Source organism: Hydractinia symbiolongicarpus, chromosome 10 (assembly GCF_029227915.1).
Source record: "Hydractinia symbiolongicarpus strain clone_291-10 chromosome 10, HSymV2.1, whole genome shotgun sequence".
Lineage (NCBI taxonomy): Eukaryota > Metazoa > Cnidaria > Hydrozoa > Anthoathecata > Hydractiniidae > Hydractinia > Hydractinia symbiolongicarpus.
This window is the reverse complement of record NC_079884.1, coordinates 12,761,263-12,788,741: the sequence shown is the minus strand read 5'-3', so window position 1 is coordinate 12,788,741 and position 27,479 is coordinate 12,761,263. Positions and strand designations below refer to the sequence as shown.

The 27,479-nt window shown below is 34.8% G+C and overlaps 3 protein-coding genes across 5 annotated transcripts in view; 2 read left to right on the top strand and 1 right to left on the bottom strand.

Moving 5' to 3' along the window:
• LOC130612663 (cytosolic non-specific dipeptidase-like) overlaps positions 1–15,869 on the bottom strand; it is a 72,289-nt gene extending 56,420 nt beyond the window's left edge. The window contains exon 1 of the mRNA XM_057434015.1: positions 15,853–15,869. The gene's annotated coding sequence lies outside the window, so the exon portion shown is untranslated. The remainder of the gene's footprint in view (positions 1–15,852) is intronic.
• LOC130612674 (glutamate--cysteine ligase regulatory subunit-like) lies at positions 6,220–27,319 on the top strand. Of its 3 annotated transcripts, XM_057434027.1 has the most exons (13): positions 6,344–6,359; positions 14,843–14,905; positions 15,290–15,353; positions 17,492–17,666; positions 17,957–18,013; positions 18,347–18,419; positions 18,968–19,024; positions 19,460–19,566; positions 19,833–19,928; positions 22,061–22,114; positions 22,190–22,250; positions 26,222–26,354; positions 26,740–27,317. In XM_057434027.1, exons 3-13 carry the CDS (start codon positions 15,325–15,327, stop codon positions 26,771–26,773), a joined length of 876 nt encoding a protein of 291 aa, XP_057290010.1. In that variant the 5' UTR covers positions 6,344–6,359; positions 14,843–14,905; positions 15,290–15,324; the 3' UTR covers positions 26,774–27,317. The 3 variants fall into 3 exon arrangements, with proteins under 3 accessions (XP_057290011.1, XP_057290009.1, XP_057290010.1); XM_057434026.1 differs by lacking the exon at positions 14,843–14,905 and having other exon boundaries at positions 6,275–6,359; positions 26,740–27,319; XM_057434028.1 differs by lacking the exons at positions 14,843–14,905; positions 15,290–15,353 and having other exon boundaries at positions 6,220–6,359; positions 26,740–27,315.
• On the top strand, positions 6,368–14,836 carry LOC130612675 (uncharacterized). The gene has a single exon (XM_057434029.1). It carries the CDS (start codon positions 8,428–8,430, stop codon positions 9,214–9,216), a length of 789 nt encoding a protein of 262 aa, XP_057290012.1. The 5' UTR covers positions 6,368–8,427; the 3' UTR covers positions 9,217–14,836.
• Positions 27,320–27,479: the final 160 nt, after the last annotated feature.

The following is a 27,479-nucleotide window of genomic DNA, read 5'->3' as shown; positions in this document are numbered from 1 at the left end:
AACTAAAGGAGTATGATTTCAGTCACTCGGTCTATTCAAATAATTTTTCATAATTTTTATACATTTTTCATAAAACTATAAACAAATTTTTGTCGGATTTGATTAGTTTCCTGTATATTTATAAGTATGTATTTATTTATTTTTTTATATCAGGAAGCTATATGTACATAGTTATTTCTCCGACGTTAAATAAATTAAGAAGAAGAAGTGCTTTTATTTTTTTCAATTCAGCCTCGATATCATCCCAATCGGAGATTATGTTCGTCTCTTCGTTGATTAGCCTCATGTTGCTGCGTTCATGTGGATAACACAAAAACAGGGCTTTTTTCTGTCTCCTCAAATTTTTTGGCAAGGCGGTATAGCTTTGGGTAAGTAGCCAAAGACTGTGTTTGCAATCCCTTTCCGAAATAGCCAATTCAAGTAGGCTTTGTTGACGCTTATCAAGGCTTTCATCGGCTATGACGTCGTCAATCACAAACAACGTGTCCTCTTATACCAAACCCGACACCTATTGCCAATATGACCGTACTCCATAAATGTATACATCCGTTGACTTGCTAGGACCTGCGACAGAAAAGACTTCAGCTGCAGGCTCAACAGTAACCTTTCGTTGCTTCATTTTTTCCTCCCTTTTCTTCATCAGTGCCGCCAACTTGTGCCCCTGCGCAACCCTTTCCGGATGCTTTGGTGGTTTTGTAATGACTCTCTCTTCTTGTTTCGATTTTCTTCACTCATTTGTTATAAGTCTTATGATTTATAACAAATTTCAATGTAGGTCCTCAGGGATCTTTCTCCTTCTCATCCGCGTCACCCTCCTTTTTGGTACTGATATGACAGGCTGTATGCCCAGCAATTAAAATAGGCGCAAGACACTTGCCGAATGTACAGTAGACCAGTATGCCCAAGTCCGCGAAGGAGTCTTTAATAATAGGGTCATTATTGATATCATTTTTCAGGGCCTCAATGCTATCAAAATTTACAAAATTGTTAACCAGGTTGGCATATAGGGAGACGGCATGGGTAGCCAGCGCCCTTGACGTCTTCTCCCCGTTCTCTTGAAGCTCACGTTGTACGTACTTGGCATGTACCTTTTCTACCGCCTCATCAGGAGCCTTGTCAATGAACACTTCTGTACATTTCCTGGCTAGGAGATGTCTTTTGCCCTTACACAGCCTTCTTTCAAAGCTTGGCGTTGATCCGCGGGTTTTTCTACATGTTCAAAAGATTCTGCGGCTAAGTCGTTAAATATATACGCGAGCTCCGACATTCTCTTTACTAAATTTTAGATAGAATAGTGGTATTATCACATAGGGTAGAAGTATAGCTATATACAAACACATTTCCATTTATAGCAAGTGTGTTTGATCAACAGCGCTAGACTACGTTCTACCCGGAGATATATTGATTACCTTTCGTTTGATTATCTAAAACCCACGGGTTAGTGCAGCCTTGCAACTTGCACCTCTTCGCTAGGGTATACCCCGTTCTCCCTATACTTTGCGGCACCTTGTGATCAAACTACCACTGCCCTCTATTCCCCCAATTCATCCCACCCCTAAACTGTGCTTGGATGTGCCTCATGAAGGTTACAATATCGCACCCTATATATTCCGTGGAGGCAATCTTCGTATCACAATTTAAGGCATTACGAACCCTGGCTAGAATGAGGTTGTACTGATAAGCAGGGCAATCGCATATGGGGCAAAATTGTCTATGTTTTTTATGCGGGCATTTGCTACGTTCCCTTGATGAATTATTAATATCGCGGCATTTGATGCATTGCCTTGTTCGTTGTCTGTTACGTTGGGTCACCTTGAAGTTGCATAGTATTAGGTTTTGCTTACATTTTGTGCATTTCCTGGTTTCCTCCATATTGTTCTTTTACCCTCCTCCATATTGTTTTTGTTTTGTAAAGTACTACCTTTACAAAACTTTGGACAGCTTTTGGAAAACCTCGTCATTCAAAAATGCTTAAACAACAAGCGGGGAGGTATGTATCCCGTCATCGTGCACAACTCTTTTGTCATAAAACGCCAAGAGACCGAGCTTGTTCTGTTCGTACGTGATCATACCCTGCTCATGTACCATAAAGCCAACGTTTTTAGCCCTGTCCCCCTGCCAGCGCACTTAGGCATCTACCCCAAGTCACTGCATTTTGCCTCTTTGACATGCTCTCGCATGAGAATTTCGTACCCTCTTTACCCTCAACAAAATAGCACTTGGCTGTCAGGGCATTCATCCGAAACCCAATGAATTCCGCTTTGAATAATCCTCCTGTTCGACTCGAGTACTTATCAGTGACGAGCCAGTTTTGTACGTCTTTGTCGTACTCGTCAAGGAGTTTGGAGCGAACGTCATCCCTCAAATTTTCCCCAGATATGGCAAAATAGGCACTGTCAGTGTCCATGTAAATGTATTCGAAATCTCGACGAACCACATACTTGTCTAGGAAGTCGAAATAGAATTCCAGCATGCAGAGTTTGGCGAGCTAATAAACGGCTATGCCGCATCGGTAAGCTATATCTATAGTACACTTGTGTTTGCCTTTTCTAAGCTCGTATGCATCTCCAATCTCCTCAAGATCCTCTAGGTACGGGCTTCACAGGGCTGCATTATCCTCCTTTTCATCGTCTTGCCAGATCATTTTGCCGCAGAAGCTGTTCCCCTTCAACTTTGCCGTATCCCCAGCAATACGCTTGTCGGGGTCCTTATCACCTGCCGTCGTGCATCGGCTATCTCTTCCGGGAACCATTCAAAAGGCCTAATCCTAGCATACTTAAGAAACTGGTAAAAGGCGGTCACTTTCAGCCCATGGTTAGATGCCATTTTAGCACAGGGGTATACAGTAATGTACTTTCGGCCTTTAGCAACTCCAGAAGCTTACGTGTACCCGGAACACGCTTGCGGCCCGTAGTTTTCAAGTATTCGTGCATGTGCTCCGGGATTTGATCATCAGGTATCTCTTTGACGAAAAACAGGGGGGGGGATTTCGCCGAATTTGTCACGCAGATTTTTAGGCACCTCAATATCAACTTCGACAAATCCAAACAACGACACATCCACCACACCTCGTGCTAGTATCTCGATATTGTGCTCTGATGTGGGTGTGGCCACCTTGATCAATTGTTCCTTCCCACAGGGAAAGTCTTGAATCAAGGTACTCGGGTAGAGCATACTTGCGTCGTACCCTAGAATGGTCCTACACTTCTGGGGTTCGCTGTACACGTGAGATCTGATACTCGTTACGTCTCGTTCGTAGTATCTACAGAATACGATCGCGGGACCACCCACCATCCCCGTCCGTAGGAGCTTGTAGGCTTCATTCCTTCATTCATTACAAGTCTTGGTATAGCAAAAGTCCTTACACCTATGCCTGCATGGGTCTCCTGGAGCGTATAGCTCTAGCTTGGGGCTCAAACGTAGAGACTTGTTTAATACGTAACGCATCGACACGCCCGGAATACTGACCGCGTCCTTCAGAATATATATCTCGTCATAGTAATACTGCAACGTCGTCTTGTCCACGGCTTCAATGAACGGTTCCACATCGGCCAGGTTGTACTCACGCAACCAGTCCATCATGGTGACGCAGCCTCACCTGTAAAACTCGGCGCAGAATGTTTCGTACTCCTCGCCAGATAGTGTGTTTCTCCCACTTAGACGGCTACAAAAATCCTCGTGAGCTACAGGTCCACTATGGTCCAACTTGTCGTGGTTCATTAACCATTCATACGGAAACACAATCTTTTCGAGCTTACATTCCAACGACTTGCACTAACCGTCATAGCTTAGACCAGGAGCAAAGAAATTTTTAATATTTAGAAATTTAAACCTCGTGGTGGTGAGGAACATGTAGTCGTTATCTTTTTTCGCCCCCTTGATCTTATCGCCTTGCGCGATTTTTTCGACAAAATACCGCTTGATCAGGTTGATGTCGTATTTGCCAGAATTAAACCCTATTACAGCTACTTGTTTTACCCATTCGTTCCACAACTCCTGGTTCTTTTTGAAGAGCCTGTGAAAGTCGTCGGGCTTCGGGTACATTCTCTCGACCTCTTTCACAGTCAGAGCATGCCTCTTTTCCAGCTCCTCCACAAACTGTTTGACCAAGCTCTTGGGATTTTCGTGCTCGATGAAAGTCGGGTGGCTATTCAAACCATCGGCAATACCAACACTTATCGGAACATGTCTCGAAAGGTATGTTAGATCGGATGTTTGCTGGTAATTTAAAGGTGATAGGAGAGCTTCGAAATCAAATACCAGGTGGTGAGGATATGGTCTGAACTCCTTCTGAAAGTACCACTTGATTTTGGGTGGTTTCTCACATTTCCAAGTCGTGACGAGGTCGTAGCCCTTTTCCTGTATCATCCTTTCCTTAGACAGGGCTGCAGTTTAATGAGTCTTGTCCGCCTTGGTTCTCTCGGACAGATAGGGACAGCCGTGCCACTTACAACCATTGTACTCGTAAACAGTTTTTGTGATAGGCTTATAGCCATCAACTTTCCACTCCTTTTTGTCATCACAGATAACACGTTCACCACCATGACCGCATAAGGCATGATGGATATGCCTTCCGGTATGTTTTGACATGTATTCTATCCATTTTGATGCATCATAGCTACACCCCTTATTGTAAAAGACCTTCTCGGCCCTGCCCGGCATGCGTTTGACCTTCCCCCCTTTGCAAATGATCGTCGTCTTGACACCCTTGCATATTCGTTCCTTTTATGCCGCGTAAGAGAAAAGGCGTAATTAAACTTCTGTTTACATACCTCGCATTCCCAGTGTTGGGTCAGCACATCTAAATCCTTGATGTAAAAACAGTGCCCGTCCAGCATACCAAGATTGATGCCCTCCAAACCTTTTTTGTGTTGCTTTTGACCATGGACAAGTCCCCATGGTGCCTTCTCAGAGTTTGTCTTGGGTTCAAAGACCCTGATGTTGATCTTGAATTGCTTGGCAACGCCCTCCAAATCCACCAGCCTTGTGGGGCGCACATCCTTACGCCTGAGCTTAGGGTTCTCGTAGTAATCTCGGGCCAGGGCGAGGGCTGTTTTTGTTAGACGTTCCGTTCCCCGTACTACATCTGCCCTATCCTTTACTGCAAGACATCTTCAGAAGCGTATGTTGTCCGTTCTGGCATCTTCACCATCCATGGCGTAGATGCACCTTTTGTTTCGCAACCAACCCGCGAGAGGGCCGCATCCCAAAAGAGGTTCACGCGTACTTATCACCTTGATCTGTACGTGATCAAAGACAATTTTTACCTCATATGCTCCCGGGGTCTCGGTGATCCTAACAGGTGCTAAATAAGCCCTGGTCCAAAGCTCGTGATCCTCCAGATTGAGACGCTTCATCTCGCTTTCTTTTACAAACGCTTCGATTTCCGCTATACTTGACAGCGACCTGGAGCTGTTAGTTTTGTGGTAATCAGACACATCGCCCCCACCCTTGTAAATATAACAGCTAAAGCTGTACACAACCTTAACGCGCATGTCTACGTGCGGTGTAATTTTTTGGATAATAGCGTCCTTTAGAGGTTGGTTTAGATGCTTATTGAAACGCCAAGTTTTGGTCCTATTTCCATCCTCCAACATCTGGATATCGTCTTCAATACCCTGATATTCAATATCCTCCGCGTAGTCCTTTCTTGCCTCCTGTTCAATCTCGTCGTGAAGCGTTTTACCTCCCGAAATTTGTTCCTTTGCCCTGTTGTAATAGAATGCAACGGTATCCCGCACACTCTGTAATCGATCTGCAAGAGCGTCGCGAGTTGCCGCGACTGGTGCCGACACGTTGCTGTATAGTTTACTGTAAAAAGTGTGGTTATATTCCATCCCTACACTAGCTAATGTTCCATTAAATTGAATTTTGTTACAAACGGCGTGCTATAAAGAACCGGGTCAATTATATTGCATTTTTGTTGCATCAACAGTATGATAATTTGATTAAATATTACTTTGTAACATACTAAAACATCATTTCGACAACCAAGGAATCTGCAGGTTATATACAAGAGAATTATCATGCTTTTAGCCTCGATCCCAGGGCAACAATAGCACCATTCGATTTTGCCCTAGCTATATTACTTAATTTATTACTTCCAAACTTTAAGCATTTTAAATCAAATTTTGGCTCTAAAAAATTGTTTTCCACTGATTCCCACCACAAAGCACACACCGGGAGAGGGCATGAAAAAAGCTCCTGCTGAAGGAGGGAAAAAGTTGTTTCAGGCGCGATTACGAAATCTAAAAATAAAACCCGTTTTTGAGTCACCTACTTTCGGTTAATGTTGTTTATGCAGAATGCGTTTAGGTCAGCAAAAGCAGCAAGCCAAGCGCAAGCAAGCCAACCAGCAGGTAAACTTAATTTTCAGGAAGTCCCGTCTGTTTTTCCTGTTTTTTGCCCTGTTAATTTGACTTCTTAACGCTGACTTACAATGCATAAACTAACTAACTTTTTATGGTTGCAAGAAAAAATTAAAAAATTTAATATGGGGAAAACATATTTATTATAGCTAGCTAGCTTTAGTATAGCTAGCTCTCTCTCTCTAGCTAGCTATATATAAGAAAGGGCATTTCATTTAAGTGTACATAGAGTCCAGACTACACAGACTTAGGGTTTGATTTATCTAGATAATATAGCCAGCTCTAATAGTGTGTTTATATAGCGTCTATCTTCTGCCCAATTACGGACACCAATCGATCTTCAGATACAGAAATGCATGGTTTCATAAAATTGGCCAGGCTAGGCCCATCTTCGGTTGCTTTTTCAGATTTGTTTGTGATTAGGAAGCGGTGTGAAGAGCAAATTTGGCAGTGCTGTCCACAATAAAGCAAAATAAAACAATTAGAAGTTAGTAATAGACATATTTCACTATGACGCGGTGTGGCTCCCAGGCTTCTGCGCATTTCGACGGGCAAAAGATGGCAGCAGAAATGGTAAACAACATGTGAAAAGAGCATAAAATATTACTATAATTACTCAAAAAACTGAAAAAGGAAAGTCGTTTCGCTTATCGATCGAAGCTCTTGTTGCCATCTTATAATGTCTGCTTGCTCAACAAAAAAGTCCTTGCCTGTGGGGTATTTACTCGTTTATTATACATCCCTTCTGTTAGTATTTAAAAATCATGTTCATGAAAGCGAGAACAGCTGTCAATCATATTTTTTAAGCTATGGATGATATACAACAAAGTTAAGCCGAGCCGCAGACTACGTACGTTTCCGATAAGACATAACAGTTTAAATAAACCAGCATATAAACGTAGCCAAAAATGTACCGATTGTGTGAAGCACTTCATCTTTGCTGATAAAAACAAACATTTAGAAGGCACGTGCGTTTATTTATATTTCAACATGTCGAAAAATGCTGACTATTTTCAAAATCTTTCAAATGCAGTTAAATCCCACTATACTGGAAAACTTACACTCGCAGATGGGACTATGCTTGCAGATCCTTACTCGCTGCAGACTAGCGATTGGAGCGATGACGTTATATACAAGATATAACTTATGTTGATCTGTATGTGTGTTTGGTTCACACTCCTAGTGAGTTCACACACAAGTCGCTTAAAGCACACAAATCCTTGGAAGCTTACAACTTTTATCTATCAGGGCACGTACAAGAAGTGTATTGTCACCACTTAAAAGAAGTAGATTTCTGTTACATAAAATCGTCTGTGTTACCAAGTCAAAGGCAGGGGAAAACGCAAAAATTATATGACACTTGGATTATAATGCATAAAACCGGTTGGATATATTCGGCAAATTGTACCTGTGTTGCAGGGTAAGTTTATTTATCGTCTTTTTATTATAGTGATCAAACGAATATTATAAATAATGACAATATTTTTTTAGACTTGGTTCAGCTTGCAGTCATGTTGCTGCATTATTATTTAAATTAGTGGCATGTGCTACATTAGAGCTGAACAAAACAGCATGTACTAGTGTTTTATGCTCTTGGAAAAAGGCAAGAAAAAGAGCTCATCCTGCACCCTTAAGTAAAATTGACTTTAGAAGACCAAAAAAGACAGAGACACTTCCAAAAGTTGATGATCCTTTTGGAGACACAATAAAAGGTTTTGTATCACCTGATCCAATAAAATTTATTACTGGAAAGGATCAAGAACATCTTGATGAATTAAGGCAGATTGCTCCAGATGCAGTTATCTTTAAAAGCATCAGTTTATGGCTTGACGATGATCAAAACCTAAACAGTGACACAGATAGTGCAAACGAAAATGAACAAAACAGCCTTCCTGAACCTCTTACATTTATTTATGAGCCAACAACAATTAATAAAACTGATGCAGAGGTAAAAAATATTGCAGTAAAAAACTATGAAAAATATACAAAGTCGTGTTTTCAAAATCAATATGATAATTTGAAAAAAGCAACAGCACTCCAAAGTATCAGTAGCAAATGGATGTTGCATAGGGCTGGGCGTATAACAGCATCAGTTTCAAAATCTGCCTTCACATGTGATTTAGAACGGACAAAAACATTAGTGGACACAGTCATGCAATACAAGGATCAAGTCGATGTTGTTGCTACAAGATACGGAAAGAGAATGGAAACAAGAGCTCGGGATGTTTATACAAAGAAATTGGAGCAAATACACACTAACTTTCAAGTCAAAACAACTGGTTTACACATTAATACAGATTTTCCATATCTTGGTGCCAGCCCTGATGGCATAGTTCAATGTGACTGCCACAGTTTGGGCTTGGTAGAAATCAAATGTCCTTATAAATTCAAAAAAAGCCTTAAAAATTGGAGACAGAATAAGCTCTGTCCAATTAATTTAACTGGAGAATTTAAACAAAATCACGCCTACTACTTCCAAGTGCAACATCAAATGCTTGTAACTGATACAAAATATTGTGACTTTTTCGTTTTTTCACAAGGCAAACATGCAGAGGATACATTTTTGCTAAGAGTTAAAAGAAATGATAAGTTTTGCCAATCACTATTACTGAAGCTTTCAGAAACTTTTCAGAAGGTAATACTACCAGAGCTTGTAACTAGAAAGAGTGATCCTAATTTACAAAACGAAGAAAAACTTTATTGTTTATGTCTTAGACCATCATTTCTCCCAATGATTAGATGTGATTACTTTGGCACTTGTGACATTGAATGGTATCACTATTCATGCGTAAACATTACTAGAGCTCCTAATAAGTGGTTATGTCCAAATTGTTTCAAAAAGATTTAAAAACCTATTGTTTTTTATTAGATGTATATAATATATGTTTGTGTTATGTTTATGTATATATCATGAAAAGTTTGCCTTATGAGGAAAAATTTCTGTGTTAAAAAAAGTGAGATTTGTGAGAATATGCAAAATTAAATCCACATCAAATTTATTCTTAATAAGGCAATATAAAAGATATATATAAAAAGTTAGTAAAACAAAGTCAGTAAAATATATATAAAGTTTTTAAAAAAATTATGTTTAAAGTTTGTAAAAAATGTTTGAAGTTAGTAAAATGTACTACTAAAGTATATGCACTACATATAATTTATACAATGCCTTTGCTTATGTTGACTAGTGCACAAACAACCACCATTACTTTATCCATTAGGTTGACTTGGGTTATCGGAATAGTGGTGTTCAGAATCAAGAATTTTCTTAATCGTCCAATCACCCTCTCAACATGTATTCGAACATTTGCAATTTGCCTCGATTGATCAACATCTGCAGCAGACATTTGGTCTTTTCCCCTAGTAAATTCAGGTATCTTCAAAAATGCTCCCCTTGTGGCTAATTCTTGTTCAATAAGAAAACCTCTATCTGCCAAAACCATATCACCATACTCTACTAAGTCTAGAAAGCCACTTTTGATCGTTATTTCTTTATCTGATACTCTTCCACCCCATCCTCTAGATAAAAAACTGACAGAGCCGGATGGAGAACAAGCTATCTAATATTTTATTGTATTGGTATTTTTGTAATTAGACCAAGTCTGTGCCCTGGCATTCAAGTGTAATGGTCGCTGAATAAAAATTTCTGTGCGGTCAATTATACAGCAACAGCTTTTATAGCATCTAAAACATTTTGGCAAATTTTTTCTTAAAGCTTGTTTTTCAGGCCATATCAGTGTAAACAATAATGACTTTGCTAGTAGTGGTAACAACTGTCGATAAATACAAGAAATCACAGGTGGTCGAACTTTAAATCTATATGCAATGTCCCTATTAAGAAGTCCAAGTTTTAATTTCATGAGGACTACAAGGACATGATCTTTTTGTGTCAACAATTTTGTTGCATGCTTAATTTTATGTTTTACAATATTGACCACCCAATTAAATCTTCCTTTGTTTAAGCCAGTATAAAAATAAAACATTTCAGGAGATTGTTTCAATGACTTATAACAAAATTTAACTTACTCCTCAAGTTCTTGTACTTTCTGACATAATTCTGACATGGAAGGACCTTGATCTTCTGGGAGTTTAAAATCATTGTCAGATTCACTTTCAGCTACTAGTTCAGATGTTAATTTCCTTCGTTTTGTGAGTCGAGAATGTCTATGTTGCTTTTCAAGCTTTCTTTTCTCACTCACTCATTTTCCACAACGTTCAAATACTGAGTGTACCCAGTCTGGATGGGAAGAATCTTTGGACTTTTTTCCTAAAAAAGCAAACAATAAAAAATCTATAAAATTTTAAAAATTCTAGAGTGAGGGGACACAAAACACAATATGGCTCACACTACTTTACAAAATAACTTTTAAAAATGAGTGAACAAAGTCACTTACCAGACACAAAATGTAAGTAAGTAAGTAAGTAAGTTATATTTGCCATCATTATAAAATCGTTAAAAATATTTACAGAGAAAAAGAAATTGAAAACAAATAAATAAAATAATAAACTATATATAATATTAAAATGTATCATAAAAAATATAAAAAAAAATTAAATGCAATTTTCCTGAGTGTTGATATGTTTGATGGCTGGATAACACAAAACAAGCCAAGGCGAGATTTCCATTGTGGTCCATTTCTACCCTTATAGAAAAAAAGATAAGCAAAACGAAAACGAAAGGATTATCAAAAGATCATGTGAATTTAATTCACAAAATCATCTGAGTCCCTTCTCGTTATAACATCAAAATAGTGCTTTTTTAGGTTGTGTTTAAAACTGTTTGTAGTACTAGATCTTTTAAGACCCTCAGGAAGAGTATTCCATAAGGAGGGTCCAAGGTAGGAAAGACACTGTTGACCTTGGGATGTTTTTACACAAGATTGTTCAAGCCTCTGGAATGATGAACGAGTCGAAGCTCTTCTATGACTTGATGGAATAAATACATCAGACATGTACAGAGGACATTTTTTCTGAAAAAATTTATATGCATGATTGTTTACGCATACTTTAAACCTTTCGCCAACTGGTAGCCAATTTATTTCCTTAAAATCCGTAGCACCTACATGTGATCTGCTACTTTTTTGTAAACAGAAGCGAACACATTTGTTTTGAGCAACCTGGAGCTTCTTTTTTAAAACTTTTGTCAGGTTTGGATACCACACAGTACTGGCATAGTCGAAATGTGGTTGAATTAAAGAGTTACAAAGAAGTCGTCGCAGATCCTTGTTCAAAAATGAGCTTTGACGATAAAGAAATTTAATTTTGCCATTAATTTTGTTAATCACATGGCCATTGACTCACCAGACAGTGATTGGTCAAAGATGCAACCAAGATATTCAACTTTCGTATGCTGCTTGATTTCTACTCCATTGTAGGAAATATTAAGTTTTTCTGCTTTCTTAATTTTTCCCCTGGAGGCAAAAAGAATAGACTTAGTTTTATCTTCACCAAAGTGTATGCTGAGTTTGTTGTCCACAAACCAATCACATAAATTACTGAAGTCTGTATTAAGAGCATTTTCCATCTCAGTTATGTCTTTGTGTTGAAATAAGAGACATGAATCATCTGCGTAGAGAAAAAGATCACATTGTACTAAAGCTTGTGGCATATCGTTTACATAAAGTAAGAACAGAAGTGGACCCAAGATAGAACCTTGGGGAACACCACATTCCAGTTTACCTGGATTAGATGATAAGTTATCTATTGACACACAAAATGTTCTGTTTGCAAGGTAAGACCTGAACCAAAGAATTACTTCATTTGAAAATCCAAGAGTTCCTAATTTTTCCAAAAGTATGGAGTGGTTGATGGTATCGAAAGCTTTTTGTAGGTCAATGAGGATCATACCAGACAGCAAGCCTGCATCAAAACCTTTTAAAATTTTGTCATGTATATATGATAGACAAAAATCTGTTGAATGACAGCTTCTAAAGCCAGACTGAAATTTAAATAATATATTGTTTTCGTCTAAGAAAGCTTGTGTTTGGTTATGGACCACTCTTTCAATAATTTTAGAAAAAAGAGGAAGCAAAGATATAGGGCGGTAATTCTTTGGATCAGTTCTTGATCCCTTCTTATATAGTGGCTTAAGTTTAGCTATCTTACATTCACTAGGGAAAGATGACAGTGAGATAGAAAGATTACATAATTGAGTTATTGGTCTGCAGAGAACATCAGCACCATCCTTCAAGAAAATTCCAGATATAGTATCAAGTCCTGGTGCTTTTGTTGTACTAGTATCATTCAGCAAATTCAGCACATCTTCTTCTAAGACTTGCTGAAAATTGAATATCTTGTTTCCAATGTTTAGCGATTTGTAATATGAGATGACAGCATTTATCCCAAATCTATTTGAAGGCTTAGGAAGATTTTGAAGCAGCCCATCTGCTAGACCAGAGAAAAAGTTCTTAAATATCTCTAGTTTTGATTTTGTATCAAAATGTAAGGCATCCTCATCCTTTAGACAGTAGTTCGGATCTGACTTCTTTGAGTTGTCAAGTCCCATAGACTTTAGAGTCTTCCATAGTTCCTTAGGCTTGCCTGTGTTTTCTGTTATTTTGTTTTTATAGTATTCTTTTTTTCTTTTATTGATCAAATTTTGCACATTACTTTTTGCTTCATTCCAGAGGTCAGAATCAATTTGTAATTTTGACTTCTTAAACTTTTTAAAAAGTTTATCTCTAGTAGCAATCTTGTCTGCAATCTCACCATCAAACCACTCCTGGGAGTTGCATTTAATTCTGGCCTCTTTAGTAGGTGCTATAGTATCTATTACTGACATTAGTTTTGTCAAAAAATCAGAGTAGGCCAGATCAATGTCCGTGAACTCATTATAATTTGGAAAGTTTGTATCCCTTAGGAGACCCTGATACTGTTCCTTTGTGTAGTTTTTAAAAGATCGAAATTTGATATGTTTGTGGGTATTAAACTTGACTTTTTTGACTTTTCTGGTGCAGAAAATCATTTGGTGATCTGATAGTCCAACATTTAAAACTCCACTTTGAGAAACTTTACCAACACAATTTGTTAAAAAGTGGTCAATAACTGTTGCAGTAGCACAAGTTACCCTTGTAGGCTCAACAATCAATTGTTTAAGGCCATAAAGCGAACAAAATTCTACATATTGCTTTTGCAATCCAGAGACATGATCACTCTTAAGTGCTGTCTTATTCATTTTAAAAATACTTCTACCATTACAAAGAGTATTGATATTAAAGTCTCCCAAGAGATAGAATTCTTTCTCATCAAAACCTAATGTAGTAAATTCATCTGAAAAATTATTGACAAAATTATTTTGATCTGGTGGTCTGTAAAACACTCCAACAGTGAAAGGCTTTGTTTTAGGAAATAAAACATCAAACATGACACATTCCAAATTTTCTGAAAGTCGCTTATGAGAATTGTAACAAATATCATTTCTAATAAAGCAAGCAATACCTCCTCCATGCCTGTTTCTGTCACATCTAAGGAGGTTATAGCCTTCAATAGATACCTCAGAATCTGTTACAGTATTATCTAGTTTAGATTCTGTTATACCAATAATAGCTATTTTAGTTGAGAACGCTATTGCCCTAAGTTCATCAATTTTAGGTAAAAGCGAATTAATGTTGACATGGGCCATATGAAACCCTCGCTTCTTGAACACGTCCCAGTCCTCATTCACAGTTGTCATATCCACAGGAGGGCCAGGGTTTAGACTTATGTCACCAGAAAAAAGAATCAATGAACAAAGATAGTTTGTCTGGTTTTTCCTGCTTAAAACAAGAAAAGACAACATATAGTACTTGATGTTAGTTTCTAAGTTCTTATTAGTAATTTTGTTACAAAGAGCTACAGATTCAGGCACGAAGAAAGATGATTTGTTACAACGCTCAAGTTTGGAGTATTTACAAACTTCATTGTGATAACTATGTCCAACAAGTGTAACTATGGCAATTTGAAAGAAACAACCAGCTGATGCAAGCAATAAGTTTCTCTTTCTACAGCTCATAACTTTAAGAAAGTTAACTATGATGAAGACGAAAAATATAAAAATATTTTCAGGAATGTAGATGTTTGCATAGTTATTGGCCAGTTCTTTCTGCAGGTTAATACTGTTTTTTTCTCCTTTCAAACCGTCAAAGGTTTGATTATAATATAAAAAGGTGAGAATAATAATTTATGAACAGGTAAAATTGTCTTACTATTTAATATAGTGCTATTTACAAATTCAGGCTTAATATTTTCGAAAATTGAAATTGAACAGTTAATAAAAAACAAACAGAAAATTATGTTAAAAAATAAATGAAAATTAAAAATTTTAGTTTGCGTTTTCCTTTTACCTTGTGTTAATTTATCACGAAACAAGTTGTTAAGTTCCGTATTACTTGTCGTTGTTGGTACCTTTTTACGAGTAGGTTCATTAGTTTTTCGTTTCACAGTTTTTAGTTTTACTGTTTTTTCGCGTTTCTTTTTCAGCCTTTTTTCGTATCTAATAGGAATTTCAGTTTGTGCACTTACTGGAGGTTGATGAACATAATCACATTCATGAAATATAAATGGTATTTTGGTTGTATTGTTCTTCTTTTTACAGTTATGTTCACTAGTGCAAACATTTATCCTACTAGCGTTTATCTTGATGGCCGAAGTAATAAATAAGGCCAACTTTTCATTACCTTTCTTGACTAGATGTAAGCAATCCCCATAGTACAGAGACATATTTAGAGTATTGTCTCTACATACCCAATCCGTTTCTGGCATTAAAAACTCAAGGTTTTTCTTTGTACAAATTTTACTCAAAGAACAGTTGACATCATCTATTTTTCTCCATAAGTTAGAAATATGGAAATCACGAGGTAGAATTCCACACACAATAATCCTCAAGTTTGCTTTTTTCTTACGAAGCGCGATACCTATAGATGTTACACCATCCGCAATGTCTTTAGGTACACTGTTATGTAGGTTGTTGGTACCACAAAGAATGACTACAGTCTTACAGGATGATGGAAGGTTGGTATTTAAAGCTCGCCATAATACATTTTCTACCTTGTCCCCACCAATACCAAGGTTGGTGGTATTGAGTGGTGTGAAGTAGTTGTCCCATACAGCATTGTACCTTGACAAATTAGACACAAAGTAATTTTAATTGGTGACTCCTCACCAATTAAAATTACTTTGGGTTTACGACTCTTCAAAATTTCATTCAGCTTTACGTGAGTTTTATACCAGGTTGGTCTATTTTCTCGTCGAGCTGGTATTTCACATTTAGATTTGAAAGCAGACATAGTTTAAGGACAAAGCTCACCAATTCAACTCTAACCAAAACTTCACAGCAAATGTTAATAAGCTGGTAGGGCTGATTACCGGTTACAGCCTTTCCGGTTATAATTTCTCACTTTCACAGCAAGTGTTAAACTGGTAGGGCTGGTTTACCAGATTGGTACAGCCTTCACCGTGCTGTCTTATATACCTTTTGACTCTCTTTGTTAGTTATACTTTTCCCTTAAACTTAAACTCAGGGACATAGAAATACAGTACTGTGAAAATGTTTGTTAACATCGTGGTTCGTGTTTATTTCATGTTACGCACGAACCACGATAGGCCACGATGCGTATTTTTTAACAATCCTGGACCTCACGATCATGTTCCGTGGACTACACGAACAAAAATTAAACATTACACCATGGTGTCCACGATAAATAACTTCTATTTTAAAACATCAAAGACTGAATTAGTTTATCAATTAAATCAAAACTCGACGGCAAAAAAAACAAATTAACACTTGTTGTTTTAATTCGTTGTCATAAAGCTTGTCATATAATAGATTTTAATCGTTCGTGAATCAAAATGCGATCTTAAAAAGCATTTTTATCGTCGCTATTCGTGTATAAACTTTTAAAATGCGATCTAAAAAAACATTTCTATCGCCGCATTTCCTTTATAAACTTTTTAACTTCGATCTAAAAAAGCATTTCTATCGCCGCATTTCGTTTATAAACTTTTTAACTTCGATCTAAAAAAGCATTTCTATCGGCGCAGACAAATTTAACTTTTCTAGACAAATGACATTTCGTAAAAATGCAGTTGCGTACATGACGAAAAATTATACACCAAGCAATAACTACGAATATGCTTTTTTAGCTTGATAAAACCTGAAACAAACAAATTAACTTTAAAGAAAGACTTTTTTGAAAAGGAAAAAAATTAAATTATACTAGCTATAAAAATCGTGGAGCTCGCAAAAATAATCGTGGGACACACGATCCTTCGTGGAGATAATAATATTAGCGTGGTGGCCACGATAGAATGTTTCAAGGTTTGTTATACATAAAGACCACGATTTTATCGTGGTTCGTGTGCACCACGCTCGTTACACGAACACGATATTAACAAACCTTTTCACAGTACTGTAGTGTGAGTTTTTTTTATCTGTGTAAATTTAACAGTGTAAATGACACACTTTGGCATTCTTTATTAACTCTTCTGACCATTCAATTCTGCCAATTGCAGTCAGCCATCTCTCCCTCAACACAGGATGCTTCTTGTTAGGAATTTTGTAAAATCCACCTTTTTCACCCGTCTTCCGACGATTTGTACAATTAGGTAAGCAACAGATATCAGGCATTGTTATGAAAATAACAGTTTTTTAAAGTATTTAAAAAATAAATATATCCAAACAGTACAAAAAAGTCTCTTTTCTTCAATAATCTCTAACAAATAACACTGGGCGCCCTCAATGTTTTGCCTGTCGATTTTTTCGCAAGTTGGCGCATGCGCAAAAGTGCCGTAAAACGTAAACATTGAAATACGTCTATACATGGAGGATTTTACATAGGTCTCCTTGATTGACGGATTGACTAAGATAATGTCAAATAAATGCTATTAAGTATTCCACAGGCAACAAAACAACACCCTCCTAAAATTGGACATGTTGAATTTTTGGACACACTAACAAAAATAACACATGAAAAACTTGACCAAGGCTTCTTGATTGACAAACATTGTAAAAAATATATAGATAAAGGCAGCAACATTTTTTTAAATTTTTGATTTTTTTATGGGAAGTGGCCGCAGATTAGATATGAAGTATAGTATAAAATTTTATTTCATCATTTGGGATAAAACAAAGTTTATTTATTTTAAATTAGAATGGCTGAAATAGCTACAGTGAAACCTGACATCATTGTGATTGACCAGAACCATCCATCAAACAGCGAAAATAATTTTCTGTTATCCAAACCAACAAAGGTTCTTATTCGTACTGGCAACATTGCTAATTGGAACAGCCTAAAGTCCAGGAAAACACAGCTTCCTGCTAATGAGGTAGTTTGATTCCTTTTTTCATTTTCGTTCTGTGGAATTTATGTAACAACATGTGAAATTTTTTTGTGTTTCATTTTTTTTGTAACCTGCTTACAATATCTATATTATAATACCTGTATGCAAAATGGTAACCGCAATAGCAAGACATGAATTGAGGTGAATAAAGGACAGGTGAAAACGTGTATTTTTCCACGAGTCACTGACTAGTATACAGTATTCCTCTAAAAATTTCATCTGTGAAAATCTTTAGCTTTAATATTAACAATCTTTGACTAAATGCTTATCTCTAGCTTTACCACAGTTTAAAGGCAACAATTGAAAACTGGAACAAAGATGTCTCTGAAAATGTAAGTTTTAAAGATATGTTATCTGGAATTTCGATGATTGGTCAGTTATGAGTAAAGGGATGCTATTTTCCCAGTAATTTCTGTTGCCTTAAATTAATATAAGTTGAAGTTTTTATCACAAATTAACTTTTATAAATGTTCTTCCATATTGCCAGCAAAAATTTTTATGGATAGTGAAGTATTTGTATTTTTCACTATTTTTTATTAGGAAATATTCTTTTTGGTTATGGTAAAGAAATTTTTTACAGATATTTCACTGACCTAAATATTTAAATTATGTTATATACCGTACATGGATGCAATGAAAATAATTTAGTCCCTATATTTTTTCAGGAATTAGAAAATAAATGTTATGATGAAGAGCTGTTTAAAAGTGAAGAAGAAAGACCGCTAGTAAAAATAACAGGTGTCTGTTTTGTTGATGTTCTCAAATTATTATCTTTCATTACTTCTTTCAGGCCCATATGTATTTCTTCTTTAACATGAATCAAGAATTTAAAAGGCAACCATAAGGTCAAATCCTCTTAGACTGTAAAAGAGTCTAAGAAGGTTGAGACAATATATTTCGCATTGTTTAATCTGTAGAAGGTACAAAATTTGCAAAAATAAATTTCTGCTTCGCTTTTACCTGTTTGAAAAAACGATTCATGCTATTTCTTCTGATTTTCAGGACTCTCCAACTGCACAAAAATTAGTTCCTGTGAAAAAGTAAATTTTATTTTCAAAAATGTCTTGCAAAAACTTTTTTACCCAAGTTATGTGAGCCAAAGATGTGAACTAATAATAATGATTATGAAAATATACATTGTTTAAATAATCACTATAAAATTAATACCAGAAATTTAGTTGCCAAGGTGTTCATTTTTTAAATTCTATTATCCACCAAAAAATATTGCATGTTACCAGTACAGGTTTCAAGAAATAATATTGCAATTTTCTAATTTCTTCTTTTAGCAAAAATTTTACTGCATAAGTTTGATGAAGTATTATTAGATGAAGCACTAAACGAAAGTAAGTATATTCTTTTCAATTTGGTTTACTATTCCGCTCGCAAAAAAATATATTCTACTTTTCTATGTGTAAAAAGTCGAATTCTAATGAACAGCTGAAAAGTAAAGCTGTTTTTGAATTTACTAAGTAATTTGAGACTCTACAGTACATATGTGTTGGTAGGGCTAATGTAATTTATTAACTAAAGATTTTTTTATTTTTATTTTGCATTTTGTGACATTTAAGTACCCTGAGGAAGTAAATCTCAATACCAAATTGTGAGCACGTTATCTCTGTTTAATTGGAAATCTTGTTTTTAACAGCATTCAATAGCTCAACTATACATGAATGCATTGGCTTGTTAGAATTTTTCTGTTTTTTTATCCACTTTATTTTGTTCCAACCCAAGGCAACCTTTTTAGGTCTAACACAACTGTTTAAAATTATTTTTTTTAGCACTTAAGACATTAAATATTAAATATTTTGATCAAATCACTTTATCAGTACCACCTGTGGATGATCTGGACAAGCCATTTGAAGAAATAATAGCTCCGTTCTGGAAGGTATATTGAAACCTAAAAGACTTTTCCAAAAGAATTTGTTTGTGATTTTGCTTATGAGTATCACATAGATTTGTTGCAATTATTATTTTCAAGAACTTTAGGCAATCAATAACAAGAATTGCAGAAAAAGTATAGTCTTATACATTAGTAATTTGATCTATAGTTACTCAAGTTTAAGCTTTTATACAGCAATTGTATTTGATGTCTGTAATGCAAAGTGGGTTATTTTGTACTTAAATTTGTTTGTTTGTTTTGTATGTGTGTAGAAAATGGAAAGATTTCATTCAACTGGCTTAGCAACTCATATTTCATCAAGTGATTTAGATCGTGAAAAATTGCAAGCACTAATAAAGGTTGCAAAGGTAATTGATAAATTTTTATGCTATTAATAAACTACTGCTTCCTTGAAGTATTGTCTTAAATTAGACCTGAATTAATGTTTTTTACTTTTCATTAAAAAATATATATTTATTATCATTTATGATAATTTAATTGGCAACAACATTTCCTGTTAAGCACAGGAGCTATTTGCAAATTTTTTTTAACTACCATATTTTCCAGTATATAACCCACGGGTTATAAGTTGATTTTTACGACTTCCACTGTTGGTGTGGGTTATAATGTGGTGCGGGTTATGTGATAAGTTTATATTTTCTGTCATTTATTGTGAAATTTAAAGTTTATACATTCAATGAAGAAAATACTACCAACGGGATAAAATGCGTACATTGATATAACTGCATGCACGATCCTATATCTACGTAATCTTACTTTAACTACGTGATTTAATTTTTTTCACACAGTGAAATTGCTTTAAATTTCTATTGCTTGCCAGTGCTAATATTACGAGCTCTCTCTGAAACACAATTCTGGAGATCATTTTTCTTTTGTGTTGAATTTAATTCTAATCTATTTATATCTTTGCAATCACATTGAGCACATTGAAATGATTTGCTTCTAGTAATAGAGCAATATAGCAGGTATCATTTTTAGGTTTTATTGACACGTATTTCACAACCTAGTGCCCAGGATTTAATTATTAATTCCTGTTAAAAATATTGAAAAATGTTAAAATTAAAGTATAGATAATAATTTTATTTTTGTATCTTCGCTACTTTCGAGCAACAGGTGGCCACTGAAAATATCAAAAATAAATATAAAATACAATTGATCAGACACACGCAACTATCTCTTCCTCATTGCTGCCATTCATTTTATCATGCACACTGTGGTTGCTGAGATTTAAATAAACAAATTTCTATAAACATTAGAAAAGAACGTTCCGTACAACGCTGTTAAAGTCAATCCGTGATAATTATTATGTTATTTTTATACCAAAAAACTTAAATATACATAAAAAACAGAGATTTTACTTTAGATTTATAACTTGATAGCATGGGTTTTTTTTATTTGTTTGTTTCTTTAATCACAGGAAGCAAGAGTTATTATTGGTTGAACCTAATGTTTACAAATAAAAGGAAACAGCATTGTCAAATTAATTTTAATTCATTATTATTTCGGCAATCGGAGACAAGGAAGTTAAGACTGAGAGAGTTGCTAGTTCAGACACTCAGTTCTCGTGTTTGAGGTTCACGAGTTTAAACGTTCTCCCACTTGTCTCCATCATGAAAAAAACAGAGTACACACACATGTTTATAAAATGATTAGGGTAAGTAAAAATATGCTGAATTTTTTTCTTAACACGATGCGGGTTATGCAAAGGTGCGGGTAAGTAAAACACATCAATTATAATTTTATGTGGGTTATACGAAGGTGCAGGCTATGGCTATCTGATAGCATCTAGTTTATAACTCCCTAAAAAAAGCTGAGTTGCGGGTTATACAATGTGCGGGTTATATACTGGAAAGTACGGTAATATCTATAATATAATTCCCGTATATGTCTGTCTGTCACGCAAAGGGGTACCATAAGTACCCCTTTGCGTGACATGTAATGCGGTATAAAAAGGATGGGTTGGCCAGTGGATTTTTCAGTGAATTTACCTAATTCCTCTATTGTCCTTTCGATAACCGCTCAAATAAGCACCTGCCTGGTGGCAAAATAATTTTATAACCACCCGCTTGAAAAGTGCCCATCCCTCTATATGTTAAAAATTGGGCGCTTATTATTTAAAACAAAATTTTTTCCTTCATATCTTTATTTTTTCTGACATATTTTTGTTTAAAAAAATATGAGCAAGTAATATAAACAAAGAGTAGAAAGAAACAAAAAGAATCTGTTCTAACTTTTCTTTTTAACTTTTATTCTTTTTTTGTTAGATTGTCTTTCTAAATAAATTTCTGTTTTCGAATATCCTCAATCATCAATAAATTTAATGAACGCTCAGCTCAAATTACTTCCAAATTCGATTAGGTGCCCACTTGGCTCAAAAACTAGGTAAGTACCCAGACGCCTAATCGATTTACCAAGCTAAAAATAAAGTACTACTACCTACGTTAGCATTTCTTATTTTCATTTTTTGTTTCTATTTCAGATAAAACCTGAATTTAATCAAGTTAATTTAACATCTTGTTGCCATATGCCAGAGGTAAGTTCACCTTTTTTTTCGGAAATCAAACATGCACGAATGCTGTGTATTTAATTTTTTAATTATTTTTGGTAGGATTTAGTTGCTTTTGCCAAAGAAGTGAATGTGGTACTTCACACGCATGGAGATCAACCAGGTAAAAGGCATTTTATATGGTTTTTCTCTTTTCTGTTTTTTAATTGCAAAAACTGAAACCATTCTAGTCAGTCAGCAAATCAATCAGTGTGGTCTGGAAAACTTACCCCGTGATTGCTATATCGCAGACATAAATTTTTCTGCATAAGTGATTCACGTGCTATCAGATCAAAATTTGTTTATAATCGAAAATTTATGTATCTTTAATAAAAAATTAAATAATAACAAATGTAAATTAATAAAAAACTAATTATATGCAGTTTAGGTATCTCAGTACCATCTACTTAAATTTGCCTATATTTTGTTAGCAACAGTTAATTTATTTGAGTGTAGCCACAAGCGAAAACAAACAAATAAAATAAGCTTGTGAAAAAACATTAATTTAATTTCAGTCAAAGCTGTATGGGAAAAGCCTCAACTGTTTAAAGTTTGCTGATTAAGTTTTTTAATCTTATTTTAATGTTAATTTTAATAATTTTATAGACTGAACATTGTTAACAAAACTGGTATTGTTCAAAAAGTGCTGTTCTTTTAGCTGGAACTTTCTTTTCATTATAGCCTTTTTAATTCTCATTGCAACTTGGCATTTCCCAGTGTATTTACAAATCTATTAGGTTTCAACAGTAATTATTTGCTGTCAGCAATGTGCTGATAATCACACACAGAAGTCAATAAGACTTCGTATAAGTACGATTCCACACACAAAACGGACACTAAGAATATAACAAAAAAAAAGAAAGAAATTGTTTTTTCCAGAGAGAACTTGCCTTGCACAGGAATGCATAAAACAATAATCCATTGCAAGCTCAAAGCAAAAAACAAAAGACCTATTTCCATATCCATTAGGTTCCGCAAAATATGCATACTCAAAATGCAGAATAAAATGAAAACGAGATTAGTTTTGAGCAAAGTTTTAATTTGCAGCGAAGTAGTCCAGATATCATTTGTTTACTTCCAATATTTGTAAAATTCATTTGTCATACAGATTGTTATTAACATTTGGTGATTATATGGGATAATAGCATGTATCATTGGGCTGCCCTAATGCTTTTTTTACTACTAGTCGTTAGCCTGTGGAAAAATCCACGGGTTCGCCCAATCGCACCAAGCTACCAGTTTGTGTGACAGACGGACGGACGGACAGACGTATACAGGCATTATAATATAGATTCTTGGTGTTAAATGAGCTAGCTTTAAATATGATATAAGTAGTTATAGCTAGCTAAATGCCTAGCTGATTTGTTCCAAACAAACGTGAAATTTCAAGCTGTTTACCAAAATTGGTAATGTTGCTGGTATATATCCTGTGTTTCCTGTTATTAAGTGTACCTTATTTTTTAAACAACATCATCACCATCATCATCATCATCATCATCATTCATTCTCGGCTTAACGTCCGTTTTCCATGCTAGCATGGGTTGGACGGGGTATATCAATGACCCTCTTCCAATCTGATCTAGACTGTGTTAGATCTAAACTCAACTTCCTCTGTATCAAGTCTGTTTTTATAACCTGCCAATTCTTTCTCGGTCTGCCTCTGGGCTTTGCCCCAGCAACTATCAAGTCTCTACACTTTCTTACTTAATTATCCTCCTCCATTCTTTCCAAGTGCCCCAACATCTTTAATTCTACGGAGACTTAGCCTGCTTCTCAGCTCATCTGAACTCTTTCTGCCTCTCAGACTGGCGTTACACATCCACCTAACCATTCTCATATCATTCCTTTCTAAACGGTCAAGATCTTCCTGCTTTACTGGCCATGTCTCACTACCATACAACATAACACTTCTTACACAGGCCTCATACAACCTACCTTTTACCTCAATTGACAGGACTTTGCTACAACAAAGGAAGTAACTCTCTGAACTTTTTCCAAGCAGAACCTATCCTGCAAGTAACACTTCTTCCAACACCCCCTTCACTGCCCAACATATCACCTAAGTAACAGAAGTTCTCAACATCTCTGAAAATAACATTAGCCAGGCTGACTGTGGTTTTAAAATAGTAGTTGAGTTGAACTTGCCTAAAATTGTTAATTTTTTTTTCAAGTGAAGGTAGTTTTGGAAGCATTTATAACTCACATTTTACACATTTGCGATTTAAGAATTAGGAATCTAATTTGACTTGGTGGGAAAAGTTGGACTTTAAACCTTTCTTGGAATGTTCTTACTTATTTTGTTAAATTTTAAGCTTCTATCATATATTGAATTTGGTTAAAAAAATTATCAAAAATTTCAAACTATAAGGTTGACTAAAAGGATGATATCCTATTTCTTACATTTTGTATTCAGAGAGTTACCATCTCAGTATTTTTCAGGCAAATAAAATTGTCCAGTGATTGGTCAAAAACAAATTTGTCCTGGAGAGGATCACTTCACAAAATAATTAAAAAACACAAAACCTTTACCTACTGTCTAGAATTAAGGAAATTTCTTTAAATTTTTGTCCACAAAATGCTTGTCATGTCGAACTTTAGTAAGTGAAAACAATTAACTTTAATAAGTGAAAACAATGTGAATTTTTTTGTGACGTCAAGAACAAAATTTTTGATTTTGTATTTTCACTTATTGAGATTTTTTTCTGCAAATTAGCAATTGGAAAAATTCTGCAAGATTAATTTTCAAGATTTCAAAAAAGCAAGAAAACAAAATACATAAGGACCTGGTTTTTAAGAACATTGGGACTGAAATTTTGATAAATATTAAGCACGTTTACAGCTGAAATCCAGAAATTTTTATATATTATTTTTTTTCTATTTTTTTCCCTAAAAACCTTAAAAAATGAGGTGCCATTTTTATCAATTCATATTACTTACAAACTTTAAGTATTAAAGTTAACCATCACAATGCTTGATACAAATGTACGTTTATTGACAGTTAGTAACAGTGGGAGTAATGACAGAGGGAGTGCGACAGTTACATAATCACAACAGTCAATACCGAAAATAATAATTTTAATTATCATTTTACGCAACAAATGTTGAAAAATGATTTGTTAATTACTCATGCAGATAAGCTATAGCTCCAACCCTGGAAAAAATACTTGTGAAAATGCTATAAGAAAAAATCCAGCAATTGAAATATCTTTGCTGTGTCATCTCCTTTCCCCTGAAGTCAATGTTATTTTTCTTTGGGTTTCTGGAATACTTCTGTTAGCATCTGTCAAGCATATTCAATATTGATTTTTGGGGAATGGGGAGCTCAAAATGATATTTACAATATGTTTTTCCAGTGTTTTAGCTTAGCTGCTGGCTACGTTTTGGCATAGCTATACTAGCAAGCTAATTTTAATTTTTTTAACTGATCAGAAGTAATATGAAGTACCACTGAGCGTTAGTAAACTTGATATTGAGTTTTAGTTCTAAATTTACTTATAAACAGTAAATAAAACTCAACATTTTGTTGATACATTCTTCAACTTGCATGTAAACAACCAGCATCCCCAAATTTGCTCAAAACTAATTTTGTTTTCATGTTATTCTGCATTTTAAGTATGTATATTTCGCGGAATCAAATGGATATGGAAATAGGTCTATTGACACTAATATTATTCAAAACAGCGTTTAAATACTTGTGGTTAAATCATCATGAAAGAACGCAAAAATTTAATTTAATTATATATTGTTTGACTGGAGCATTGATTTACATATGCATGGTTTATCTAAAAAATTCAGGGGAAGGATCTGTTAAAACTCGAGAAATGTTTTCTGTGATATTTTCTGTGATATTTTTTTTATTTATTCAATAGCTATGAAGTGGTTGAGTACTGTTGATTCTGCAAAAATGAAAAAATTCAAATTATTTAGAAAATAGAAAGTCCTTACTATGTTTGATATTTCACCTTTAAATGTTTTCTTACTTTGTCCTTTAATATAAATATTACTATCTTCCAATCCTGTTTCACTTAGTACAAATCTTAAAAAAGGGACACTTTATTTTAATAGATATTTTCAAGCCAATCTTTTTTATTTCAGTGTTACTGCCAGAACAAAAATTAGAGGAATTAATAACATCGGTTGCTCCAGATAATAATTTGAACTGGGAGACAAATTGGATAGTGCGATATGCGGTTGTTGTTAAATGTCGTGGTGTAATTAAAAGCAAAGGGTGAGTTTTATAGCTCTTTTAGGCCCTTGGTTTTGAAAATCACAATTAGTAAATGACTGCTTTGTGATTGAAATAATGCGTATTTCTTTTTCTCACATCATTATCTTGATTCAGTTTGTTGACAGCATTTGGACGTATGGTGTATTTTCAAGGCCTTTCCTAAATAAATAGATGTCGTTTGTGTTTTTGACCAGTTGATGTTCCTACTAAATGTTTTGAAGTTAATTACTGAATGTTTCTATTCTCATTTTTTTTGGTTGTTTCTTTAACTGGAGTCATATCAAAAATTCACGAAGACATGAATAATAAATTGTTAATATATGTATATGTTGTGCGATATAATGTTGATGTTCAGTTGAATTAACTGTGTTTTTTTTCTTTTTAGTTACATTGCTTCAATACAGTCCTATAGCAAATAGATTTAGTATTACATTTTTAATGAATTTTTCCAAGATTTTATATTATTTATATGGCCTCTTTAAAACATTTTTATTCATTTTTCTCTCTGCAAATTTTAATTGAGATAATACTTTGTAAACAGTGTAAAAATGACTTCTTAGCTATACTTGTTATTTTGTAATGTAAAAATTATGTTTCATGTTGTTTTGGAAGTTTAGGCCACAGTTTTAGTAAAGTATAGCTAATGACTTACTCTATTAAGTTCTAGATCTCTTTAGTGCCTTCGGAAAACCTTGAATCTGTCTATTTAGTCTGTATGTAGTTTATACATTTTTTAACTTTTAATAAGTCATTTAATAAAAAATTTGGTATTTTTTATTAAAAGTTTTGAATTACTAAATTCTGGCATGAAAGAAAACTGCGAAGGTGAACTTTACCTACAAAAAAATATATATATTATCACTTAGTAATCAGTGTTTAACATTTAATAGGATTAAATAATTGTAATGTAATTGTAAATTTATAATGACAACCTGTCAAATTTTTAAAATTATTAAGAACTCTCGACTTTTCTTTTTATCGTTTCAATGTGAGTTGTTGGCAAAGAAAATTTTACTGTCTGACTGAAATACTATGATCTGTGCAAATATTTTATAATTTAATTTTGTGCAAATTCAATCAAAGGGGGTACTTCAGGGAAATTGAAATAACTAGTGGCAAAACCAT

Excerpts from the sequence above, each read along its gene's own strand:
- LOC130612674 (XM_057434026.1), top strand. The coding sequence starts at position 6,290 with ATGTTGTTTATGCAGAATGCGTTTAGGTCAGCAAAAGCAGCAAGCCAA. Across the intron at positions 19,567-19,832 it reads TAATAGCTCCGTTCTGGAAG|AAAATGGAAAGATTTCATTC; the intron begins GTATATTGAAAC and ends GTATGTGTGTAG. Across the intron at positions 19,929-22,060 it reads CACTAATAAAGGTTGCAAAG|ATAAAACCTGAATTTAATCA; the intron begins GTAATTGATAAA and ends TTTCTATTTCAG.
- LOC130612675 (XM_057434029.1), top strand. The coding sequence starts at position 8,428 with ATGTTGCATAGGGCTGGGCGTATAACAGCATCAGTTTCAAAATCTGCC.